This window comes from Sebastes umbrosus, chromosome 9, assembly GCF_015220745.1.
Source record: "Sebastes umbrosus isolate fSebUmb1 chromosome 9, fSebUmb1.pri, whole genome shotgun sequence".
Classification (NCBI taxonomy): domain Eukaryota; kingdom Metazoa; phylum Chordata; class Actinopteri; order Perciformes; family Sebastidae; genus Sebastes; species Sebastes umbrosus.
Genome location: NC_051277.1, coordinates 23,386,813 through 23,408,664, shown reverse-complemented (window position 1 = coordinate 23,408,664; position 21,852 = coordinate 23,386,813). Strand labels below are relative to the sequence as shown.

At 41.4% G+C, this 21,852-nt stretch overlaps 1 protein-coding gene across 1 annotated transcript; it reads right to left on the bottom strand.

Moving 5' to 3' along the window:
- Positions 1-10,742: 10,742 nt before the first annotated feature.
- On the bottom strand, positions 10,743-14,407 carry drd1a (dopamine receptor D1a). Its single transcript, XM_037780872.1, has 2 exons — positions 13,780-14,407; positions 10,743-13,470 (listed from the first exon to the last, which is right to left on the bottom strand). The coding sequence occupies exon 2, from the start codon at positions 13,108-13,110 to the stop codon at positions 12,001-12,003; it is 1,110 nt and encodes a 369-aa protein (XP_037636800.1). The 5' UTR covers positions 13,111-13,470; positions 13,780-14,407; the 3' UTR covers positions 10,743-12,000.
- Between the last annotated feature and the right edge of the window lie 7,445 nt (positions 14,408-21,852).

Here is a 21,852-nt window from a genome sequence, read left to right as displayed (position 1 = left end):
GTAGCGACCTGCCAATCACAAGGTAGACACGCCTTAAAGCGTACCCTGCTTTATGGTCTAATTGACTCTAAATGGGACCATAATTTACCAAATGAACATCATGCTGTATTGAAGAAGACTTGAAACTAGCAAATGAGACCATAAACTCATGTTTACAATGTTTACTGAGGTAATATATCAAGTGAGAAGTAGGCTCATTATCTCATAGACTTCTATACAATCAGACTTCTTTTTGCAACCAGAGGAATCGCCCCCTGCTGGCTGTTAGAAAGAATACAATTTTAAGGCACTTCAGCATTGGCTTCACTTTTCAGACCCCGGAGGTAGCCCACTGATATGACATCTTTGAATTTACATAATTTACATAACTTTTCCAGTGTTAACACACTACATACTCAATGAATATGTAGTTTGGAATTGAGCCAAAACTCTGAGAAATGTAAAAGTTGGTTACAAATGGGCAGAGACACAGTGGGCTGTCATCGTGACTTCAAACTAATAAAAAATTGTACGGGAGATCTTGTTTTTACCTTAACAGAAAACTAAGCAAGAGTTGGCTACCAGATGTTTTCAAACTTTGTCAGAGATGGAGGTGCGTTGGCCATGTGACATTACAGGAACTTCAGCCAGCGAAAGATTTTGACACATTTTTATGAAATTGCATGAATCACCACCTCATGTGAGCGTTCCACTGAAAACAGAAACTGTGCAAGAGTAACACATTACCATTCCTATCTACGGTGCAAGTTGTCTCTCTAATGATGCATAGTGTTTCCTAAGCAGCCTTTGGCAAAGACGCATCATTTGTCACATGCTTTGTTTGTAATTTTGTGTTAAAAACCCAGCCATAGATTTAGAACTATAACATCTAACAATTCAGAGTGCCGCATTAACAATGGCACACATCATGGTATGGCGTCAGTTCCGATCTTCTCACGGACAGCACTGTTTACTACCATACTCAGGCCAGACAGACAGGCATCACCTATCTTAAGCCCAGGTGGAATCTTTCCCTGCATAGTTAGTAATCACCCTGTTGTTCTGTCTCTGTCACTTCCTGCTGCTGATGTTGTGCTCTTAAAGAGATAAGACACATCTGCTCTCCCCCACAAGCTAGCTGATTAGCATTTGCATCGTCACAATTCACCCATAGGGCATCCTACCAGCGTGAGCATTAACATTGGCTTCATTAATAGCATGGTCTCCACTCAGAGCTGCCTCCGCCAGACAGCACCTCTCTCCAGCTAAGCTGCGGAGTGTGGCTGGAGTGGACATCGCCTCCGTTGAACACATCAGCCAGCCTCATTTGCACCCGGCTTATTATTCGTTGTATAATTGGATCTGCTTTCACTGACTTGGCTTAGTACTTATTTAACATGCTTCAGTGATGGTTTCTACTCTGCCGCACTGACACTCTGGGATAGGCCAGAGATGAGGGTGATATGAGCAATTATGCGGCCAATACATCAAATATTTCTCTGGATTTGATCAGGGCTGAATTTAGCAAAAGACCCAGGTCAACTCATCTCCATTTCCGGCCGATCTCCAGTAGAGGTCACTCCATGACACAGTATGGAAACTGTATCCGTTTATGAGGGATTATATTCTCTAATATTTAGTTCAGATGATTTAGGCAGCAATACAAGTACTCTGGGGTTTGTGAGGGGAACAAAACCCCACAAACATAACAAAAAAACAGATGAAAGATGTAGCCAGATAAGTGAGGATGTTTTCTGAGCAGTTGCTATGTTCTTCTCATAAGGAAAGCCTGTTGCTTCGATTGTACCTCTACGTGCAACTAGCAGCTTCGTTTCTTGCTCTCACTCACTCTCACTTCCTGCCACTTACAGATGGGTGACAAATTAAAGGAAGAACCTGATTAAAATAGGTGAAGCAACATAATGGATGCAGATGCATCCATACGGAAAACACGAAGGGTCGCTGGATGATTAGATGAGGAGGAGAATGATGTGAATCATATGATCTGATCACAATCACAAGCACGAGTTAACCCCTATAGAACCTTTTTGTGTCGATGTCGTGATGACGTCACGGTGTTAGCTGGAGGCAAAACAAAGGAAAGACTGGAGGCTAACACTAGCAGTGGGCTTCATCGAAATGTCGCAATGTCATCTTGCTGTGTTGTTGAGTGCCAGAATCAATATTGCATACATTTGAGATGACAAACTGTGATTGAAGGCTCTAGCGAGCAACAATATCTGCGAAACTTTTCAGGGATGAGAGAAGATCTTGTTAATAGTTAGCCTACTGCTAATGCAACCGTGAGCCATTTGCTGCGGTTAGCAGAAGGCTAAACTATTAGCAACCCTTTCTCTCCGTCTCTGAAACACTTCGCCAATATTGTAGGTCTCTTTTTTTGACTGTCTTTGACTGTCTTTACTGAAGGATAGTTAACAACACAGAAAATGAGCCGAAGAAAGTGGCGATAGCACTGTGCTTTCCTACACTGTGACAAGAGTGTGTGGGTTAAGCATTAAGTTGGTAAATTTTAGTCATTTAGCATGTTTAGTAACAGAAAATAGGGATGCACTGATACCGCTACTTGATCGGGCCGATACTGACTCAAATAGCTGGATCAGGTATCGGTGACAACGGGGCCGATCTATTCGATTTAATTCTATGTTTATATACCAAATACATTATATACTGGAATTTTAATCCTGCTGCATTAACAAAGTTTACACTTGAATTTTAATTCCTGTTAATTTTGAAGATTTCTTACAAAGTTACTGGTATACGATTTATTTTAATAATAAATAACAATTTAGTAAATTTATATCTATGTATTTATTTCTTACGTTTTGTTTTGAAAAGTTAGGAAAGCAATGTTTACGTCAAGCCTGATGTTGACTTACACGTAAAGGAATGATCCCAGTCACTTCCACACAGTGAGGCATACGAATTATTAATTTAACACTAGTATTGGATTGGTACTCGGTATCGGCCGATACCCAAAAGCTCAAGTATGGCTATCGGTATCGGGACTGAAAAAGTCGGATCGGTGCATCCCTAACAGAAAAGAGGTCTATGGGAGATTTTGAAGCGTCATGAAAACACCACATATATTTTGGAGAATGGTGTTCAACCCTTCAGTAGAGTTTCAGAGACTTGCAGGGTGTGTTGGTTTTTCCTTTTATCTGCCGTGCATCTGTATATTCAAATGTATGTTTCGACTCATGGAAGAAGTGCTGAAAAGTCAGGAAGTCCCCGTTTGTTGCTCCCTTTCTCTCCGTTCCCTGTAATAATTCCTTTTCCCTCTGTGATTCTCCCCCTCCCCTCGTTCCCTTGCTCCTTTCCCAGTGGTGGGGTCAGAGGGCCTGTCCTCTCCACTGGAGCCAGTTGGAGTGACGAATGGCAACACGGCACTGCCAGCGGCCCGAAGCGCAAACAGTAAACAGAGCGAGGGTGGAGGAAGAGAGCGGAGGGGTGTTATAAGAAAGATAAATGAAGAGCAGGAGTAAACTAGGAAGAGAAATGGAAGGGGCTTGCCGCAAAGGACGAACACTAAAGGTCATAAGACGTGCAGGGCGATCTCATATCTATTTTTGTGTTGTGTTTACATACTTTTTAAATTTAGGCTATTCCGCGGTTTACAAAGATTAACTGATTTCCCCTAGATGAGCGAGTGTGTGTTGCAGTAGTGACCCGATGTGTGCTTGTTGATCTCTCCCTTCTCTACCAGTTAAAAATGAATGTTTGCCTCAAAGAAGAGACCAGATGTGGACAAACAGGGCGACAGCATTTTTCAACATGCAAAGTGCATCCATGTCTGTCAGCGTGTTACTGCGTTGACGCACTTTGGAAGGAGTCACCAACACGCTCGCTCTCAATTATGCTTATCTTGGTGTCGTGTGAGGTATTAAAAATGCATTAGGCTCCAGCGCAATTATGATAGCTCTTCCAGTTGTGAATAATACATATTTAATGGAGAGTAATGCAGATCATTGCAAACTGTTTAATTGCATTTTAATTCCGCGAGATCCCGAACTGAAGAGAGAGGGTGACGAGGAAATCACTTAAAAAATCCACTTTCACGTGGCACAGGTGTATAAGCAAACAGCTTGTGACCCCAGAGGATGCTTCATTATGGATGTGACAGCAGTCTGACTTTGGTGATACTTGTGGGTTATGTGATATTTACAGAGCATCCTTTGAGTCTCCTTTTTTTAAGTAGCCATTGCTTGATACTTACATAAGACTCTCTCTCTTTGCCCCTTCCTTTCTCTCTCCCTGTCTCAGTAAATCATTTCCCCAGGGCCAGTCATTAGCATCATCTGAAGTTGCCACGTCTAACATCGCTTCTCCGACGTGCCAATCTAACAAGACAGTACATCGCTTTGAGAATCTCCCGAGCTCCGCTGCAACAAAAGGATAGCGAAAGCAAACAAATTCTCTGTTGTTTGCAGAGTGCGGTTGACATTGCAGGGACTCCGGGTTGGGCGCTGGAGCAGGTGATAGCAGCTCCACACACATAGACACACATGGACACACACACACTGTCTTGTCGCCACCTCAGCCATCACTCTGAATGATGTCAGTCAAATTAATTGCTGCTCCCTTCCCGTGGCACGCTTGAGGAGGTTTCACAGAGGCAAGGACAGTCCGAGGCCCAGAGAAAGTGGGCTTTAAAGGACAACTGTATGTGTGTTTGTGTGCGAGACGGGGAATGAGTTATCATCACATTACACTTTTTCAGATTTCTAATGAGCACAAACTTAATTTGATTAAAAAATCTGTCCTCTAAATCTTTTGAGACTTGCTGTTTAATGAAAGCGGTTCATGACTCTGTGATCACTTTATTAAAGACGTAGCGAGACGCAGCGACTGTTTTACACTTAAATTCATCTCATTCAGAGTTTTATGATTATTGAAGACCGGTTACATCTACAGAGATATTCATTAGCTTCAGTAAACAAAAGCGTAATTCCAAATTGACTTCGATTTTTTTATTTAATTCATCATTTAAGAAATAGCAGATCTGGGAGGGAATGTTCAGCTGTTTGTCGCAAAAATAAAATCCATCACAAGACGTTGCTGCTCTGCTCTCCCTCCACACTTCATCTCCCTCTCACTCCCCTTCAAGCATCTGAATAAATTATAGCGTGTGACAGGTGCATCCTTGATAGCTACTGAAATTTACAATCACCTCTCCTCGTTTCAGATGTGACCTAAAATGTATATTTGGTTGTTAGGTATTGTTGCAAGATTTCATTCAATCATTTGAGGGTGAAAAAAGACTTAAGTGCAATGAATAATTGAAACAAAGCCAAAAGTTGGGATAAAGAAGTGCCAAAGTGGTTACTGCTTCATTATTCCAGGCTATTCACGACTCCAGATTGGGCCTTTCACTTTACTAATGACGGCGATACATCACCAGGTCGAACAGACACATGAACTCGGGTGAATTTTTGGATGCGAGACACAGCTGGTCCTGTTACGTTTTACCCTTTAGACTCTGGTGTGAAATACGCTTCAGGAGGTTTGATCTGTGGAGGTCAACGCTGTACAGACAATCACATACACACACCACACAGTGGATTTCACTGAAACTTTATTTAAGCTGTGCGTTGAGATATTTCCACATGGCTGAAGCAGACACTTCACAACTGTTTTTTTCTGATGGGTTATACTGATATGAATGTAACATAACAACATGTATTCATTCGTCAGACCTCCGAAACAACTGCGTATTCTTTTTTTAGCCGTTTTTAGCCAAGTAAAAACACCTGCAGCTTTTGTTTGTGTCATGAATGCTCACTGTAGCTAACTGATGGAGCAAGTTAGCACATAACAAAAATAAATACAGATCACCAGAATGGATGTAGCTGTAGATGATGGCAATGCATCCTTTTCATAGTCCACCAGGCAGTGCTTCAATTTATAGGACAATTCCTGGGTCTTGCTATAGATTTTGGCCATAATATGTAGCTGTCGTGATAATATTTTACTCACTGAGTTAAAGGATTGGTTTGACATTTTGGGAAATACACTTCTGTGCTTATTGGAGAATATCGATGCCACTGTCTCGTCATATCTGTCCGTTAAAGTGGCAATCCTTAAAATTTCAGTCCCGGTTGATTTTGATTCAGTTAAGTCGTGAGAACCCCGATGCTGAGCAACGTTACTGTCGGCGTCTAGAAGCCACAGAGACAATAACAATTTAGCAAGCTAGCAAGTGGGTAACATAATGGAGGAAATGCAAAGGCATAATGACAGAGGAAAAAATGGGAATATCAACAATTTCCTCAGACATGTATTATAAAATTACAAAGAAAAACAATATACGACTAAAATTGCAATATATTAACTTATTATGCGCCGAAAAATGAACTTTCATGGCCTTCGCCATTTCTGACAACGTCAACAAACACGTCACAAGTTGTGAACTCTGAGCTTTCAGAAACTTTCCAGTTACGAGGTTGTGCATACCACAAGAGGGGGGCGTTCATATGGACTCTTCTCGTGAACATGGTAAACACAACCCCATTTGAAGGCACCATATTTCCATGAGCTTCAAGTTTTCAGAGTTGTGTGCATAGTTCCATTTCTTGTGTGTATACAACAGCATTTTTTCCGGGAACGTCGCTACTGACTCCCATTGATAATACTGCAAATATATAAATATTGCAATAATTTCATCAGTGGGCCGTAGGCTCAATCACCAATGTGTTACCTCATTTGGCGATAGATAGTGAATTAACAGACATTTATTTAAATGAAAATCTTCGAGATTGCCACTTTAAATATGAAACTACTGCCAAGAGGTGGTTAGCTTAGCTCATCATAAAGACTGGATGTCTCTGTTCAAAGGTAAAACATAAAAAGTGCAATAGGTGTATTTCCCAAATTACTACTAGAACTATTTCTTTAAAGTGAAAATTCGCCTCCTTTTTATGTGGATGTCCAATCAGTGTTGATGGTAAATGTAGTCAATTGAAGCAATGAATTCCTCAGCGCGTGCTATATTGACAAGAAAGCTGAGCTCTCCTGCTCGCGGAGCCGTGCCGGCAGTGCCTACATTTACCAGGATGCATTTTTGCGTACAAGCTTCTGACACCCAGGGTCCCTGCCGGCCACATCCTCTTGTACGGTTAATGCAGTCGGAGCCTCAGCCTCTCTCCACTGCTTTTCTTCAGCCGTACACTCTGGCTCGAATAAATACAGCTGAATATCAGAGACAGCCAAAACACTGTCAAATGTATCCTCATCCATAATTACACTCATATTTTGGGATTCGTTGTTGGAAATGTAGCCAGTTTGCAATACAAGTGAAGAGAACAAGCAATTTCCTTTTTTGGCCTGGCCTGGCTACCCAGATACAAGCTGAAATAGCAGCCTGTAGTTCTTCCTCGCATCCAACTATGTGACGTCAAATACCTCCGCTGGATGCAGGAAGAACAACAGATTTTGCAGCTGCAAACTCGGCTTTCTCTCTCAAAATAGCACTCACTGATACGGAATGAAAGCTTACAATATGTTCATACTTGTTATATAAAGGCCAAACATTGCCTGATACAGTTTAGAGTGCTGCACAGGTTATACTATTATCTAAACTGAATAAAATAATCCCTAATGTTTCTCCTCTCTGAGACAAATGTCAGTTCCCAGAAGCCACTTTAACCCACAGTTTTGTACTCTACACCAAAATAGAAAAGATTTAGACCGAAATATTCAGCATCTTCTCCAGTGTACTGATAATCCCACTGATAATACTGGAATATCAGAGCCAGTTAGTAAATTAACTGCTTCTCAACAACACTTTGTCTCCTATTGGATTTATCCAATTAAACTGAAGCAATTTTTAAAAACATGGTCACCATTTATTTCTTTTCTCAAACACCACAAATTGAGCACAAACTCAAATCACAAGTAGTGATGGGTGGGTGGTTATTCCCCCTTTTTCCTTTCGCTCTCTGTCTTTTCTATGTTATTTAGTAAATAATGTAAAAATTGAAGCAGTTCTCTATTTTGCCAAAAGTTTTGCACAAATGCTTTCAATAAAAATATTTGAAACGAATATAGCACGCACTGAGGAATTTTCTTTGCTTAATCAACTACATTTACCATGAACACTGATCGGACATCCACATAAAAGGTGGTGAATTTTCCCTTTAATTTCTGAGATTTGAGAACACAGTGACATCCCTAAAAAGATGTCGGACGAGACAAGAGATACAGGCAGTCAGATGATCAGATCACAGGTTTCAAACAAACCCTCAGCTCAGTTTACAGACTGACTGTACATAATTAAGTTGTGTGGAAAAGCAACATGACCTCATTGCTACTCGTCATATATTGCTGCTTGGGCAGAAGCCCCCTTTAATGACACGGGGCAGCCTTATGTGTAGTATCTTGACGCTGAAGGTCACAGTTAACACATGACGTTAGCCTTGTGAAATGGTCGCGGTTAGGCAACAAAACCACTTAGTTAGAGTTAGAAAAATCACCACGGCTTTGGCATTAAAAAACTAATCATAAGGGCTCCCCGGTAGCTCACCTGGTAAAGAGGGCGCCCCATGTACCAAGGCTCAGTCCTTAACACAGCGGCCCAGGGTACGAATCCGACCTGCGGCCCGTTGCTGCATGTCATACCCTCTCTCTCGCCCTTTCACAACTCTCACTCTAACTATCTAACAAAGGCAAAATGGCCAAAAAATTATCTTTAAAAAACCCCCCAAAAAAACAATAATAATAACGTAAGCTATGGACGTAACGTCATGTGACTCTGTGTTGTAGCGTCACGTGACATAACGTTTTCCGTAAAATCAGTCAACTTTTAGTTTTTACACGGGACACGAACGCTGGCCCCCTTAGTAAAAGTCGGTTGTGTCTACAAGGTACCCCTCAAATTTCAAAAACTTGCAAAAAGCTCTCGCAAGATTGGTGCCCCACAACCTATCCTACCCTCAACCATTTGAGGTCAATGCTTAACCTTCACTATTCAAGGTCAATGCCTAACCTTCACTTTTAGAGGGCAATGCCTAACTTTAACTATTCAAGGTCAATGCCTAACTTTAACTATTCGAGGTCAATGCCTAACCTTAACCATCTTGTGAGAGTTTCGCAATTTGCTTGTTACCCTCTAGACATGACTGTAAAAGTCCTGTGTTTGTTCGTCCCATCCACCACCACTCTCACCCACCCTTAGAGGATTTCTCGCTATTAATACTGCGCCCGTTGCTTTGAGCGACTAATAATGACATGGATGGGTTTACATTGGTGGCAGTTGAAAGTCCAGTGCATCTCACACAGACACTAAGGGGTGCCTTGTGCGTCGGTACCAAGATGCTGAGGGCCACTGCCCAAGCGTCAGTATTTGACGGCCTGGGAGTGAGAGCAGGCTATGACTAGGGCTGACACTTTTTTTTTTTAATTCTAACTATCATCAAAAAATGGGAAATTATCAAAAATGTGATCTATAATTATTTGTTTGAAATCAAACAGTGTGTAAGTGCAACAGGCAGTACCTTGTCCTCCAATGGTGGGCTTTCATAAAATGCATGTCTGTCCAATCCATTGCAGGTCCTGTTGCCCTCAGTAAACACGGCTATGGCTAAAACATTTTGGATTTAAAAAAATCATGGATATGGGTAAAGCTGTTTTCTGATTTTGTAAAATGCAAATGCATTACAGTAGCGTTAGCTTGACGCTCAAGTGAGGCAGCAGAGGCATCGAATGAACGTAACATTTATTCTACAACATAGTTGAAGGGACTGTTTGTAAATTCTTACACGTATAAATCAATCCGGGTCGGTGTCTCATGCGCGCTCGCGTGTGGCTACGCTGTTCAGACACGACTCCAACACAAACAACACGGAAGCACCAAAACCGCAAAGTTATATCTGGTGAAGCCCGTCTGTTAAACAGTGTTGGCCGCGGTCGGAGGACGCGGGGGAGACCGTAGCTTTGGTCTCCAGGGCCGGAGTCTCTGCTTTACTCTGCTCCACTGCCTGCCTGCCTGCTTGCCTTCACTCACACGCCACGCTCGTTCTCGCTATTTCGCTCCACTCTCACGTTTATGTGCGCACACTACACACTGCAGAAGAGTTAGTTTAGCTCTGAGAATATCTAGTGAATGTTCAGTGGATGTTTGTGCAGAAATAAATGCTGCAGCTCCTCCAGACCAACAGAGGTTTCCCGTATCTTGTGAAGTGACGGGGCTCCGCAGCGAGAAACATTATCGTCTCCGACCAAAACTCCGGTGTCTCCCCTGTTCCTTCTGACCGCGGTCGGGAGGCTGAGGCAGGAAAAGCCAACACTAGGATCAGCATTGATTCATGGAGAGACCTTCGTCTGGTCAGCTAACATTACTGCCAAGCAGGTGAAATATAGAGTGATATTGTGGTTTTAGCTGACGTGTGTCGCCTCACTGTTTTAAACAATGCTCGTTCATGTCTATGTAGAGCGAGCACAAGCGCGAGCCCGGCGCTGACTTTCGTTGACTTAACAGCCACATGTGTCAATGTTAACAATCATTTCTGATTCTTACAAACAGTCCCTTTAAAGATTAGGTTGTGTTTTCGAATAAATTAAAACGAATTACATGTTAGTTCTAATTCTTTCCAACTTCATTTTTTTTTAAAGAGTGACAGACCTAGTGTGCGACATGACACAGTTTTCTTGCACTATTAAGGATTTTAGTGACATTTTATTCCGTGTGCTCACTTTGGGTTTTGTCTCCAAATGTATAGTGGCTTCAATAATCTGGTTAAACTGTGGGCTGATCGTCTGGCTGCTCCTGTTTCACTGATATCAGTGTTCCCAGATGTCAGCAATTACTTCAGTGAGTAAAATGTTATCAAACCGATAGGAATGACAGCCAAACCTATAAAATAAGACCCGTGTTGTTATAATCCGAGATTATCCTTTAATAATTCACTTTAATTAAAACGTATTTATCCAAACATAATTCAGTCAATTGCAGTTCTTTATCAGCTCCTAAATAAGCACAATAGTCAAAGACACCACAAGTCAAGCAACACCTTTGTTTAGGACTTCGCCATCTCCTTAAAAGAGGCCATCAGCTGTTGTTCATGAAAAATACAGAACACACAAAGTAATACGAGACACTCATCCATAAAACACTTTCAAGCAGTGAAACAAATAATTTATGAGGTTTCCGTTGAGTACATTTGGTTTAAAGTTATAATGATTTGATGTTTGGATGAGATATAAATTGTGAACCAGTTTGACAAGCTGCATTTTTCACGTCTGTCTACATTCACTTCCAAAAGAAATTCAGATCACATTGTGTCGACTCCTCCGAACTTTCTTTTAAAATCACAACATGAATGGATTAAGCCGGATGTAAAATCAAATCTGCTTTCATTCTTCTTGCTTCAATATTAAGTCACATGTGGATGTACTTTACCTACATGCTCATCTGTGTAGAAAACATGATTCGGTTTGATGCTCTACCGCTGGACTCCTTGCAGAGCACAGGATGTTAACGTAATGAGTAACAGTATTCCTGTGTGCTGTCATGTAATGTGTCGTAGAGTGCATGCTGGGTGCTGCATTTACACTGAATTCGGAGGAGCATGTTTTGACAGTGTTTGTGTTTGCGTACGCATGTGTGATGGTATTGAAGAGAGCAGTGTCTGACAGCATTAGGGTGTGTGCTGCCCAGTCATGGGATTATCTATCCCAGGGGGCGTGTCAGCACCGCTGCGCTCCCAGCTCCCTGGCACAACAGCGGAGGGTCTTAATTTCAATCCCCCAAATCCTCCTCTCCTCTTTCAGGAGCGTCTTTCGACGGTGCAGCGACCACGGCGAGCACGGCAAGCTCGCTCTGACAGTCTGCACGCGGACGGGCCTAATGCAAACACAGGAACATGTAGGGTCACCGTATCCTTCAGTCACACTAAGAGTCAGCACAGAGAGCAGCGTCCTCGTTTGAAGTCGATCAGACCGGCCTCTACAGGAAACGCTAGGACTCTTAGCATTAAGGATGAGTCAGTGCTGTGAGAGAGTCGTGAGTCATTTCTTGTTTAGACTGACCGTCTCTATGTTGTGGCCTCCTGGATACAGTCTGTGGCAGCCCAGCAGGATGGAGAAGGCCTTGCGGAAATCTGCGTTGAAGGCATAGATGATGGGGTTGAGGGAGGAATTAGCCCAGCCGAACCACACGAACACGTCAAACGTGGTGGGGCTGATGCAGGGGAAAGCCTGCCCTCCACTCGACTGCTCGCAGAAGGGCACCATGCAGTTGAGGATGAAGAACGGGAGCCAGCAGCACACAAACACCCCCATGATCACCGACAGCGTCTTCAGCACCTTGGTCTCCCTCTTGAACGTCATCCTGAAGGAGCTCTCGGACTCCGCGATGCTGGAGCCTCCGGTGATGCTGTCGTGCCTGTTCTTGGCGCTTTCGGCCGCTCGCTCCAGGGCGGAGATCCTCCTGATTTGTCGGTGGGCAATGCGGTATATCTGGGTGTAGGTGGCCACCATGATTGCCACGGGGATGTAAAAGCTTATGAGAGAGGTGGAGATGGCGTAGGTCCTGTTCAGGCTCGAGTCACAGTTCTCTGTGCTGCGGTAAGATGTAACATTGAGACGCGAAGAGCCAGTGAGAGGGGTGTAGGATTTAGTTTGGGCCTTGTGCCAGTTGAGCTGCACCGGGATGAAGGAAATCAGCACAGACAACGTCCAGGCCACGCTGATCATCACGTAGGCCACTCTGGGTGTCATCTTCCTCTCGTAACGAAAGGGGCTAGAGATGGCCCAGTAGCGGTCCAGGCTGATCACGCAAAGGTTCAAAATGGACGCAGTGGAGCACATGATGTCAAAAGCCACCCAGGTGTCACAGAAGGAGCCGAACGGCCAGAACCCGGCGATCTCCGTCACCGCCTTCCACGGCATCACCAAGATGGCGACCAAGAGGTCGGACACGGCCAGCGAGATCACGAAGAAGTTTGTCACTTTGGAGCGCAGGTGTCGAAACTTGGTGACGGCGGCGCAGACGAGCGTGTTCCCCAGCAGGGTGGTGAGGATGAGCAGCGAGAGGAAGCAGCCGGTCAGGACGCGGCTCGACGGAGCCTCGTCCATAAACCCACTGTCGATGACAGTCGTGATGTTCACGGGATCCATCCCTGAACATGTGCAGGTTCGGGGAGAGTTTGTTTTTAAGTCATGCTGAGGAAAGTCGTGCTACATTATATCCTTCAGAATCTAGGAGGCTCCTGTGCTTCGGCTTTGCAAGCGATCTCCATCATTGTGTCTTCTGATGGATGCTGAGGGGTGAGGTGTTTGAGGCAAACCCTCTCTGGGCACGACATTTGCCCCCTGACTTTGTCAAATAGATTTGACATCATTTGAGCTGAAGCGGCAGCGGTAACTTTATATTCCTCGGTGCGATGACGTGGTCATGAGCTCTTCTGTTCCAGTTTGTAGGTCACAAACTGCTGTAACGTTAGGAATCCTCTCTGCTTACTAAAGTCATCAGCAGTCCTGTGGATTAAAGACATGAATTATAGGCTACAACATTGGATTTAACTGTATAATTCCTGTCATAAAAAAATGCAAAATTAAAATACTTTATTTTGTTTTTCTTGTTTATGTAAGCTCTGATTATACATGTGTGACGCATAAAAAGCCATTATTTTGTGTGATGCCATGCTAAAATGATCCGATTTTATTTCCCATGAGCACAATATTATTATTATTATTATTAAAGCATGACTAATAATCAAGAATCACACACCTATTCCTACATGCATACCAAAAGAAAACTATTTTAATCCTAATAGTCATTCTCACCTCTTACTCACAGAGCAGCTGTGGCTTGATTTGATATTTCAAAATAAACGTCCCATCGCTTCCAATAAGAACTTAAGCTGCGTAAAGTCAATCCAAAAAGAGCACCCAGTCTCCATCCATGTCAGACAAAAAACAAAACCAGTCCCATTAGATCCTCGACGAGGCTCCACGTCGCTGACTGTTAAATAAATAACACACACACACACACACAACAGTACTCAAATGTCACTCAGCCGTCACCGCTCGTGCTGCGTCCTCGTGCAGCCTCTGCTCGCGTCTGCGGCCAAAATCCATCCCGAGGAGAGCGTGCGCTGCGCTCGTGCTCCTCATCCTCACACCGGCGCTCTGACGTTGTCCCATTCAAGAGAAAGTGAATGAGAGCATGTGATTTTGGCCCTTTGGCGACCAATCCAGCTCTACTGCCTATATAATATAATATAATATAATATAATATACAGCAACCATACAACACCTGAAACTTTTGAAAACACATTCTTTTATTCCTATAAGTAGAAGGGTATAAATATATGTATGTACACATCCGTTTCTGGACGCATGTGTACATTTATACACATTTATGTATATATACTGTATATTTGAACTGGTGCCATTATAGTGCATTGCATTAATCCACATCCTATTATACTGTAAGTGTAATGTCAAATAGTTTACAATAATATGGACTATTATGGACAATAATATGGACTCTAGGTGCAACTATTATGTCTCATTTGCCAACATTTAGTAAATAAAATAATGCTAGAACAAACTTTTTATTTGATCCTACTTTTGTCCTACCATTTGACCACTTGTATTATTATTTATATGTTCTGTGATGTTCTGTTTTAGCAGTTACCATGTTTGATTTACTCTATCTGCTTTTATTGTCTGATGTTCTGTTTTAACAGTTACCATATCTTTTACTTTATTTATCTGATTTAATTGTCTTGTGAAGCACTTTGTAACATCTGTTTTGAGAAGTGCTATATAAATAAATGTATTATTATTATTATTATTATTATTATTATTGTAATGAGTGGCCTCTTGTGAGAGGTTTTATAAAGCATCATAGTGCACGAGCAAAATCCACCTGTTATCAGCTGTGCTTTCTCTTAATTTGACCCAGTTGAATCTGCCCTGTGGTGGAGTTTAATTAGATGAAGATGCAGGTTATAAAACTGAATGAGGACAAAGGGGCCAAACGTGCATGGCCAAGTGGGTTGCTGAGGCCACCTAATGGAGAGGGACAACAATTGCGTCTGTAATCAAGCTGCAGGGACATAAACCCCCTCTGTGACAGATTTGACTTCTGTTGCAGGATTATAATGAGTGAAAAGGATTTTTTTTTTTATTAAAGACTTTAGATTTATGTCCAGACAGGAGATTAGATCAGAAACTCTCATTCTTCTTCGTTGCAGAGTTTTCATGTGCAGAGACCAATGTCACCTTCAGCAGCAGTCATCATTTTTCTCTCATGCTCTGACCGATAAATCGTGCACTGCTTGTAAAAAAAAAAAAAAAAGAAAGAATCCTGGCAATGTCCTGTCAGCATGCCCATAGTTGTTTTATTCAGCTCAAGCTGGTATCTTGCATGCAGAGCATCATGGGATGCAGAGACAATCGTGACATGCCAGCTGTCACCTTACAGTGATGTAAGTAGTTCTGACAGGAGGAAAAGAAACAGCTTTTACCCTTTTTCCTTCACCAGCACCCACAGTATGAGACGTTTAATAGAAGGGTTCAAGCCATAGGACTCGAGGAATGATAATAAAATAAGAAAGAACATATAGGCTACTGTATTTTGCCCAAAAATAATTTTCCTTTTGCCATTTCACTTATCATATCTCAATCTGTTCTGTAATCCTTAATCCAAATTGTACAGCAATAAATAACTCTGACTGTAAAGTCTACATTTGTAATATGATGATATGGATTTTTTAAATTAAATTATGACAAAGAACTAATGCCTAAATGTTTTTTATTCAATATTTAAGATGTAAATTGAGCTTTTCATTGATCCCAAAGAAATAGAGGACACAATTTGTCGATTATGTCAAATTAATCTTTTTGTAAACCACATGTTATTGATTTAACTATAATAAAAAAAACTTTAGTAAAAGATATACATTGGAAATTATCAAAAAAATTACATAATTCAAAACAAAACATAAATTGAAAATGTTTTGAATAATAATGTTATGTAATATACAATGTAATATATATATATATATATATATATACTGTTTATATATATATATAAAATAATGATAAATAAATAATTATAAATAAATAAAATAAAAACAATAAAAAATATATTATTTTTAATCAATAACAATTTTGACAATCAGCTGATATTTGATCAATAAGGGATTTTTGTCATTTGTGATAGTAAACTGAATATCTTTGCATCTTAGTGTGACATCACCATGGTTTCTTATGAATTATATTGTACATCTCGTATTATTTTTGACCTTTCATAGACGAAACAATGAATTGATATATCCAGAAAAGTCGATGACAATATCATTTAATGCTTTTTCCTGAAAAAAAGTGTATTGAGCAGAACAGTAAAAACTGAGCAGAAGACCGAACCCCTCGAGCATTAACAGGAAAGACGGGGACAGATGGGTAGTCTGCTGAGAGAGCCACAGACAGGAAACCTTTACAGGAATAGCTCGACATTTTAGGAAATGCACTTTCTTGCCAAGAGTTACATGAAGCAGATTGATACCACTTTCCATATTTGTCCATTCAGTTTGAGGCTACAGCCAGATAGCTTAACTTAGCACAGCACTAAGGCTGGAAACAGAGGGAAAACAGTTAGTCTGGCTTTGTCTAAAGCCCACAAATTAACACATTATTTCTTCAGAATAATTTCACATATCAGTAAGAAGAACAATTTGTGTTTTTAAGAGGGTTCATGTGCCAGTCAGACTATTTCTTGGCCATCATTTTTTTGGACTCACTTGATTAGTGAGCTTTAGAGGTGCTGGTAGGTGGATGTTGTCACCTTCGGACAGAGCCAGGCTAGTTGTTTCCCCACGTTTTCAGTCTTTATGCTAAGCTGAGCTAACAGGCTGCTGCCTGTAGCCTTGCATTGCACAGAGGAACATCGCGAGTGGTATCAATCTTCTCATCTAATTCTCGGCAAGAAAGCGAACAAACACATTTCCCAACATGTTGTCACAAAGTGCTGCTTGCTCTGAGGACATCAAAAGCACTGCAGTTGGACAGGGTTGAGGGTTCAAAGGTCAGAGATGAGACCAGGTATAGACAGGCAAGCTGAGGTGCATTGTGGGGCCTACTTCAGAGCATCTCTCTCCAACTGACTTCTGCTCTGCTTCTTCTCTGTGTTCAAAGGTGCAGCTGCTGCTCCTCTAACATGTGTCATGTGCAGTTCAAAGGCTCTCATGCCCACAGAGGCTGCTGCTGTGTATACTGTGAGTTAAGGTTTTTCAAACAATGCAGTGAGCCACAGAGTAATCTGCTCACTTCCGACAGTAAGATTTGACTAAGAAGACTTATTTGTTAATAAAAGTGTAAAATGTAGTGAAATTGACTAAACACTTTTAATCCAACAATATCCGGGACCAATTGTTTATTTATAATATAATAAATAGTAATTAATGAAAATAGAAATCTTAATTTTTGTCTTAAAAACATTGTGATGCTTGATGTGTGTTGCAGTTTATGGGGCTAGGGTTAGGGTTCTCGGGGGTAGAACCCTAGAGGGGGCCCCAAATCCAAATTTCGCCTAGGGCACCAAAAGGGCTTGAGCCGGCCCTGCGGAGAGGCAATTGTTTGTTTCATTGCAACATCAGCGCCCAGCCGCAAAGCTCCACTTTCGCCATTTTTGACTGAAAGCGACTACCAGTAAAATGTCCGCTAAAAAAGTGCTATACAAAAGTAAAGCACAATTATTTCTATTCTATTTAGATATTCTAACAAAATGGCCTGTGTTGAACAATACAATATTATAAATATAATAAGCGTTTTCAGTCCAAATTGGCGGCAGCGGCTGTTTGTTTTGACTTCATGCATCACTCAGCAACTCTTATAGGAATGAATGGGGGGCCTGCTTGTGCATCTTTAAGATCTCCCGTGCAGCCGTTCAAGTCATGACAAAACTCCTGAGTGTTTTTTGTCTGATGTGGGATGACAGGTAACCAGCCACCCGCGAGACACACACGAGCTATGAGTAAGACAGCTGAGAGCAAAACGGGCTGTTTTAGGAACCAAAATATTAGAAAACCTCAGCCCTCTCTCTACTGCTGCGTGTTTGTGCGTGCATGTGTGAGTACATAACCCTGCATATTTATCAGTCATGCATATCTCTGCAGGTTCATGTGAGTCCATGTGTGTTTTTGTGTGCGGGCGTGCAAACGTGTCAAATCTTACTGCTTTCCAGATGGGGAGAATAGATAAAAGAGACAGTGATTCACTTTAGCTCTCTTTATTGCGTAAGAATTTATACTGGGTGAATTAAATCTTACTGGCTTTGCCTTTTTTTCTTTTGGCATCCAAATAGTGTAACATTGGCTCTTTAAACAGCAGTGACGGATTTACAAATACTCCGTGAGAATGAATTATGAAATATTTAATTTATTTGACAACAGCAGCACAATATTTCTGAACTGAAATAAGGTTTTTCACATTGTGAATATTACATTGCCTCATCCAAATGGCTGAATACATCAAGTCTGAGGGAATCAATCGTTGTATGTAAATAAATAAATAGATAAATAAATACATTTTGAAATAAATAGACATAAATAATACTGATAAATACATAAATACCATTTTTTTTTAAATTCTGAATTTGAAACTGCATAAAAAATTATATCTAATACATTCATGTAAAATAGCCCTTATCAGTAACAACTATAGCAGCCCTCTCATGAAACAGACAGCCGTAGTCTTCATCTTTTCTTTGAGTTGTTTAGTTTCATGAGGAAATTCACGTAGGAGTTAAAAGGCTTAAGACTCTTTGTGCCTTGCATCATTCGGCATTTGTGGTCAATCTGGAAGAGAAACAGAGAGGTTTCGGGATTACCACTACTGTTGCAGCAGTCACAAAATGGACAGTAAAAACATCATATTTTTGTTGGTTCAACCTTTTGATCCAGGTCCAGAACCTGCAGGTTTGCCTGAAGTTCTTGAAGAATGTGCTCGCTTGCTTCGGGTACCGTCACATTGTCGAGAAGGTGCTTCAACTCCCTGACAAAGACACTCACGCAGGGAGACTGCAATGGAAAAAAGACTAGTTAGGGAAACACGTCAAATAAAAGGTGCATTGCATTGTGAACTGAGCTCAACGTAACAAGAAGAGCAACGAAGCTTGCTCTAGACCAGTGAGTGACTCACAAAGACTGGGTCGGGACCCACTGGTGGGTCGCAGGAGATTTTATTACGGTTGCGTAATAAATTTGCAGAATTTCAGCGAACAGACACACGGCTTTCATCCAAGAGACCGCTGTTACAATCAGCTGTTTGTTTGTGTCCCCTGTTCACAACATTCAGTCTCATTTTCACTGTACAAACATAGCAGTTTTAAACCCAACCATGTTGTTTTTTCCTAAACCTAACTATAGTGGTTTTATTGCCTGACCCTAAGCAAGTGTTTTTGTTCACTTCACAACATTAAACACGTGTTTACTGCGACCGAAAAGTGACGCCAAGGGGTCCTAGAAAGCGTCAGTATATAACGAGTTAGGATGAGAACACGATGAGAATTTCTTCCATAGTCTTTTAAGATTAATATCTGCTGTACACCTTTGAACCACATGAGGGAGCCTAAATATTGATATTGTTCTGATAATTGATGCCTGCTTATTTGGTCTCATTTATAAAGTATTTAACATTCATAAAACAAAGTTGTGATTTATCAAATGTATATCTCTTCAAAATGGCTGGTTTACCTATTGGAGATAATATAAGGTGATGCAGAATGAAATGGCAGTAGAAATGGTCAGGAATGTTTATTTACGCACAAATTTGCTCTAGGTCTATTGAGAATTGGGTCACAATAGTTTGCCATTTTTAAAAAGTGGGTCCCCAGAAAAATAGTTGGGGAAAAACTGGTCTAGACCAATCAGAGTGCAGTCTTGAAAAGAAGCAATACTTACCCGATGTTTGATCATTTCCTGCGTTGGCACACGTATCGGGTATGGCTATAAGGAGAGAAAATGAATGTAATAAGCACTGGATGAGTATGACATTAATAGTCATTGAGAGACATGAGAGCAATGCCACTAAGCTACATGTTTGATAATATATAACGCATTATACTTACTATTGTGATATTGGCTTTGTTGATTTCGTTGAGTGTCCTCAGTCTTTGCATGATCTCCTTGTTCAAAGTTATGTTCAGTTTATAACTGTAGCAGAGGTGCAACAGGACAACAAGTGCAAACACGAACTTCATCATACTGCAGCGCTTTCTCTCTCTCTTCCTCAACAGCTTCTCTTCGTTGTCTGAAGTGTGACTTCTGATGTGATCGGTATCTGCCCATTCTTGTTATATACAGAGGTCAGAGAGGAAAAGGAAGTCGCTGATGTCATCGTACACACCAACCTGGAAATTTCTTTTTTTCTTCTTCTCTATAACGTAATGTGCAAGCTGCACATTTTAAACATTAACACAAATTGGGCCAAAAGAAAAAATAAACAAATTCTAATCTTATGGCAAAAGATTAACGAACCACTGCTGACTGTCTTCAACCAGAACAAGAAGAATCCTTTCCTCACCTCTGTTATGAGTGAGTGGCAACAATCTGGTTTCACTGCATTCTGTAAGAAGACAATCTTGTTGAGATAATAAGACTCTAGATTAAGTACTTAGTTACCTTGCATTACCTTGCAAACTTCTTTGCTCGTCTAAAGAGCACACTATTTAGGAACGGTGTGTACCAATCTTAAAGTGGCAGTAGGCAACAATATGTTGGCATAATTTGGCAAAAATTCCATAATAACCTTTCAGCATATTGTAATTCAAGTAATCTGAGAGAAAACTACACCTCTGCACCTCCTCATGGCTCTGTTTACAGGCTTTAGAAAATCTAGCCCGTGACGGCAGACTTTGACCAATCACAGGGCATTTCAGAGAGAGCATTCCTATTGGCTGTTCCACAAAAGGAGATGCGCGTTCACGTCTGGTCTCTGCAGATAGTGAAAGCCTCGGTCAATGGCGGAACAACCTACTGGAAAGCTTGCTATTCCAGCATTGGCAGCAACTGCCTACACCTCAAAACAACCCAAAAAAAGAAAGACAGACTTTCAAAAAGACAGTCCAAACTGTTGATGTCGTTAGAAGGTAATGTGTTGCTCGCTGCGGTAGCCTCCTCAGATGTAGCGAGCACGTATGAAGCGCGTGCATATGCCCGTTCTCGTGTGGGGGGAGGGGCTTCGGACAGAGAGGGGAGAGCGGAGAGAGGAGAGAGAGGAGAGAGCAGCTCGAGGGGATGCAGGATTTTGCGTTTTCCGGATTTCTACGCACTGCAGCTTTAAACTGTGTATAAGAAGTGGACGTAGTCACCATGACATCCCCTATTGGTTTGTGGATCGCGTTTTGAAGCCTCGAGTTCGGCATTTTGGTCGTCACCAACTTGTTTTTTGGCTGTTGCCATGTTGCTTTTCTGCGTCTCTCCGTTTCTCGACTGAAACAGAAATAGGCCTTAAGGGCAATGAGTGTCACAGGTCATGACCTTAGTAATGTGCAGCATGTTTGTATTTTTCCAACACAAAGGGTTAAAGTTGTAAGAAAAGAAAACACGGACAACACCCAGATCGGACAGCGCCGTGTTAGCGACCTGTCAATCACAATGAAGCCATGCCCTAAAGCATACTCTGCTTTATGGTCTATTTGACTCTAAATGGGACCATAATTTACTAAATGAACATCATGCTGTATTGAAGAAGACTTGAAACTAGCGATTAAGAACATAAACTTATATTTACAATGTTTACTGAGGTAATAAATCAAGTGAGAAGTAGCGTAATTTTCTCATAGACTTCTATACAGTCTGACTTCTTTTTGCAACCAGAGGAGTCGCCCCCTGCTGGCTATTAGAAAGA

What these genes read in the sequence shown, in the direction of transcription:
- drd1a (XM_037780872.1), bottom strand. Translation starts at nt 13,110, where the DNA reads ATGGATCCCGTGAACATCACGACTGTCATCGACAGTGGGTTTATGGAC.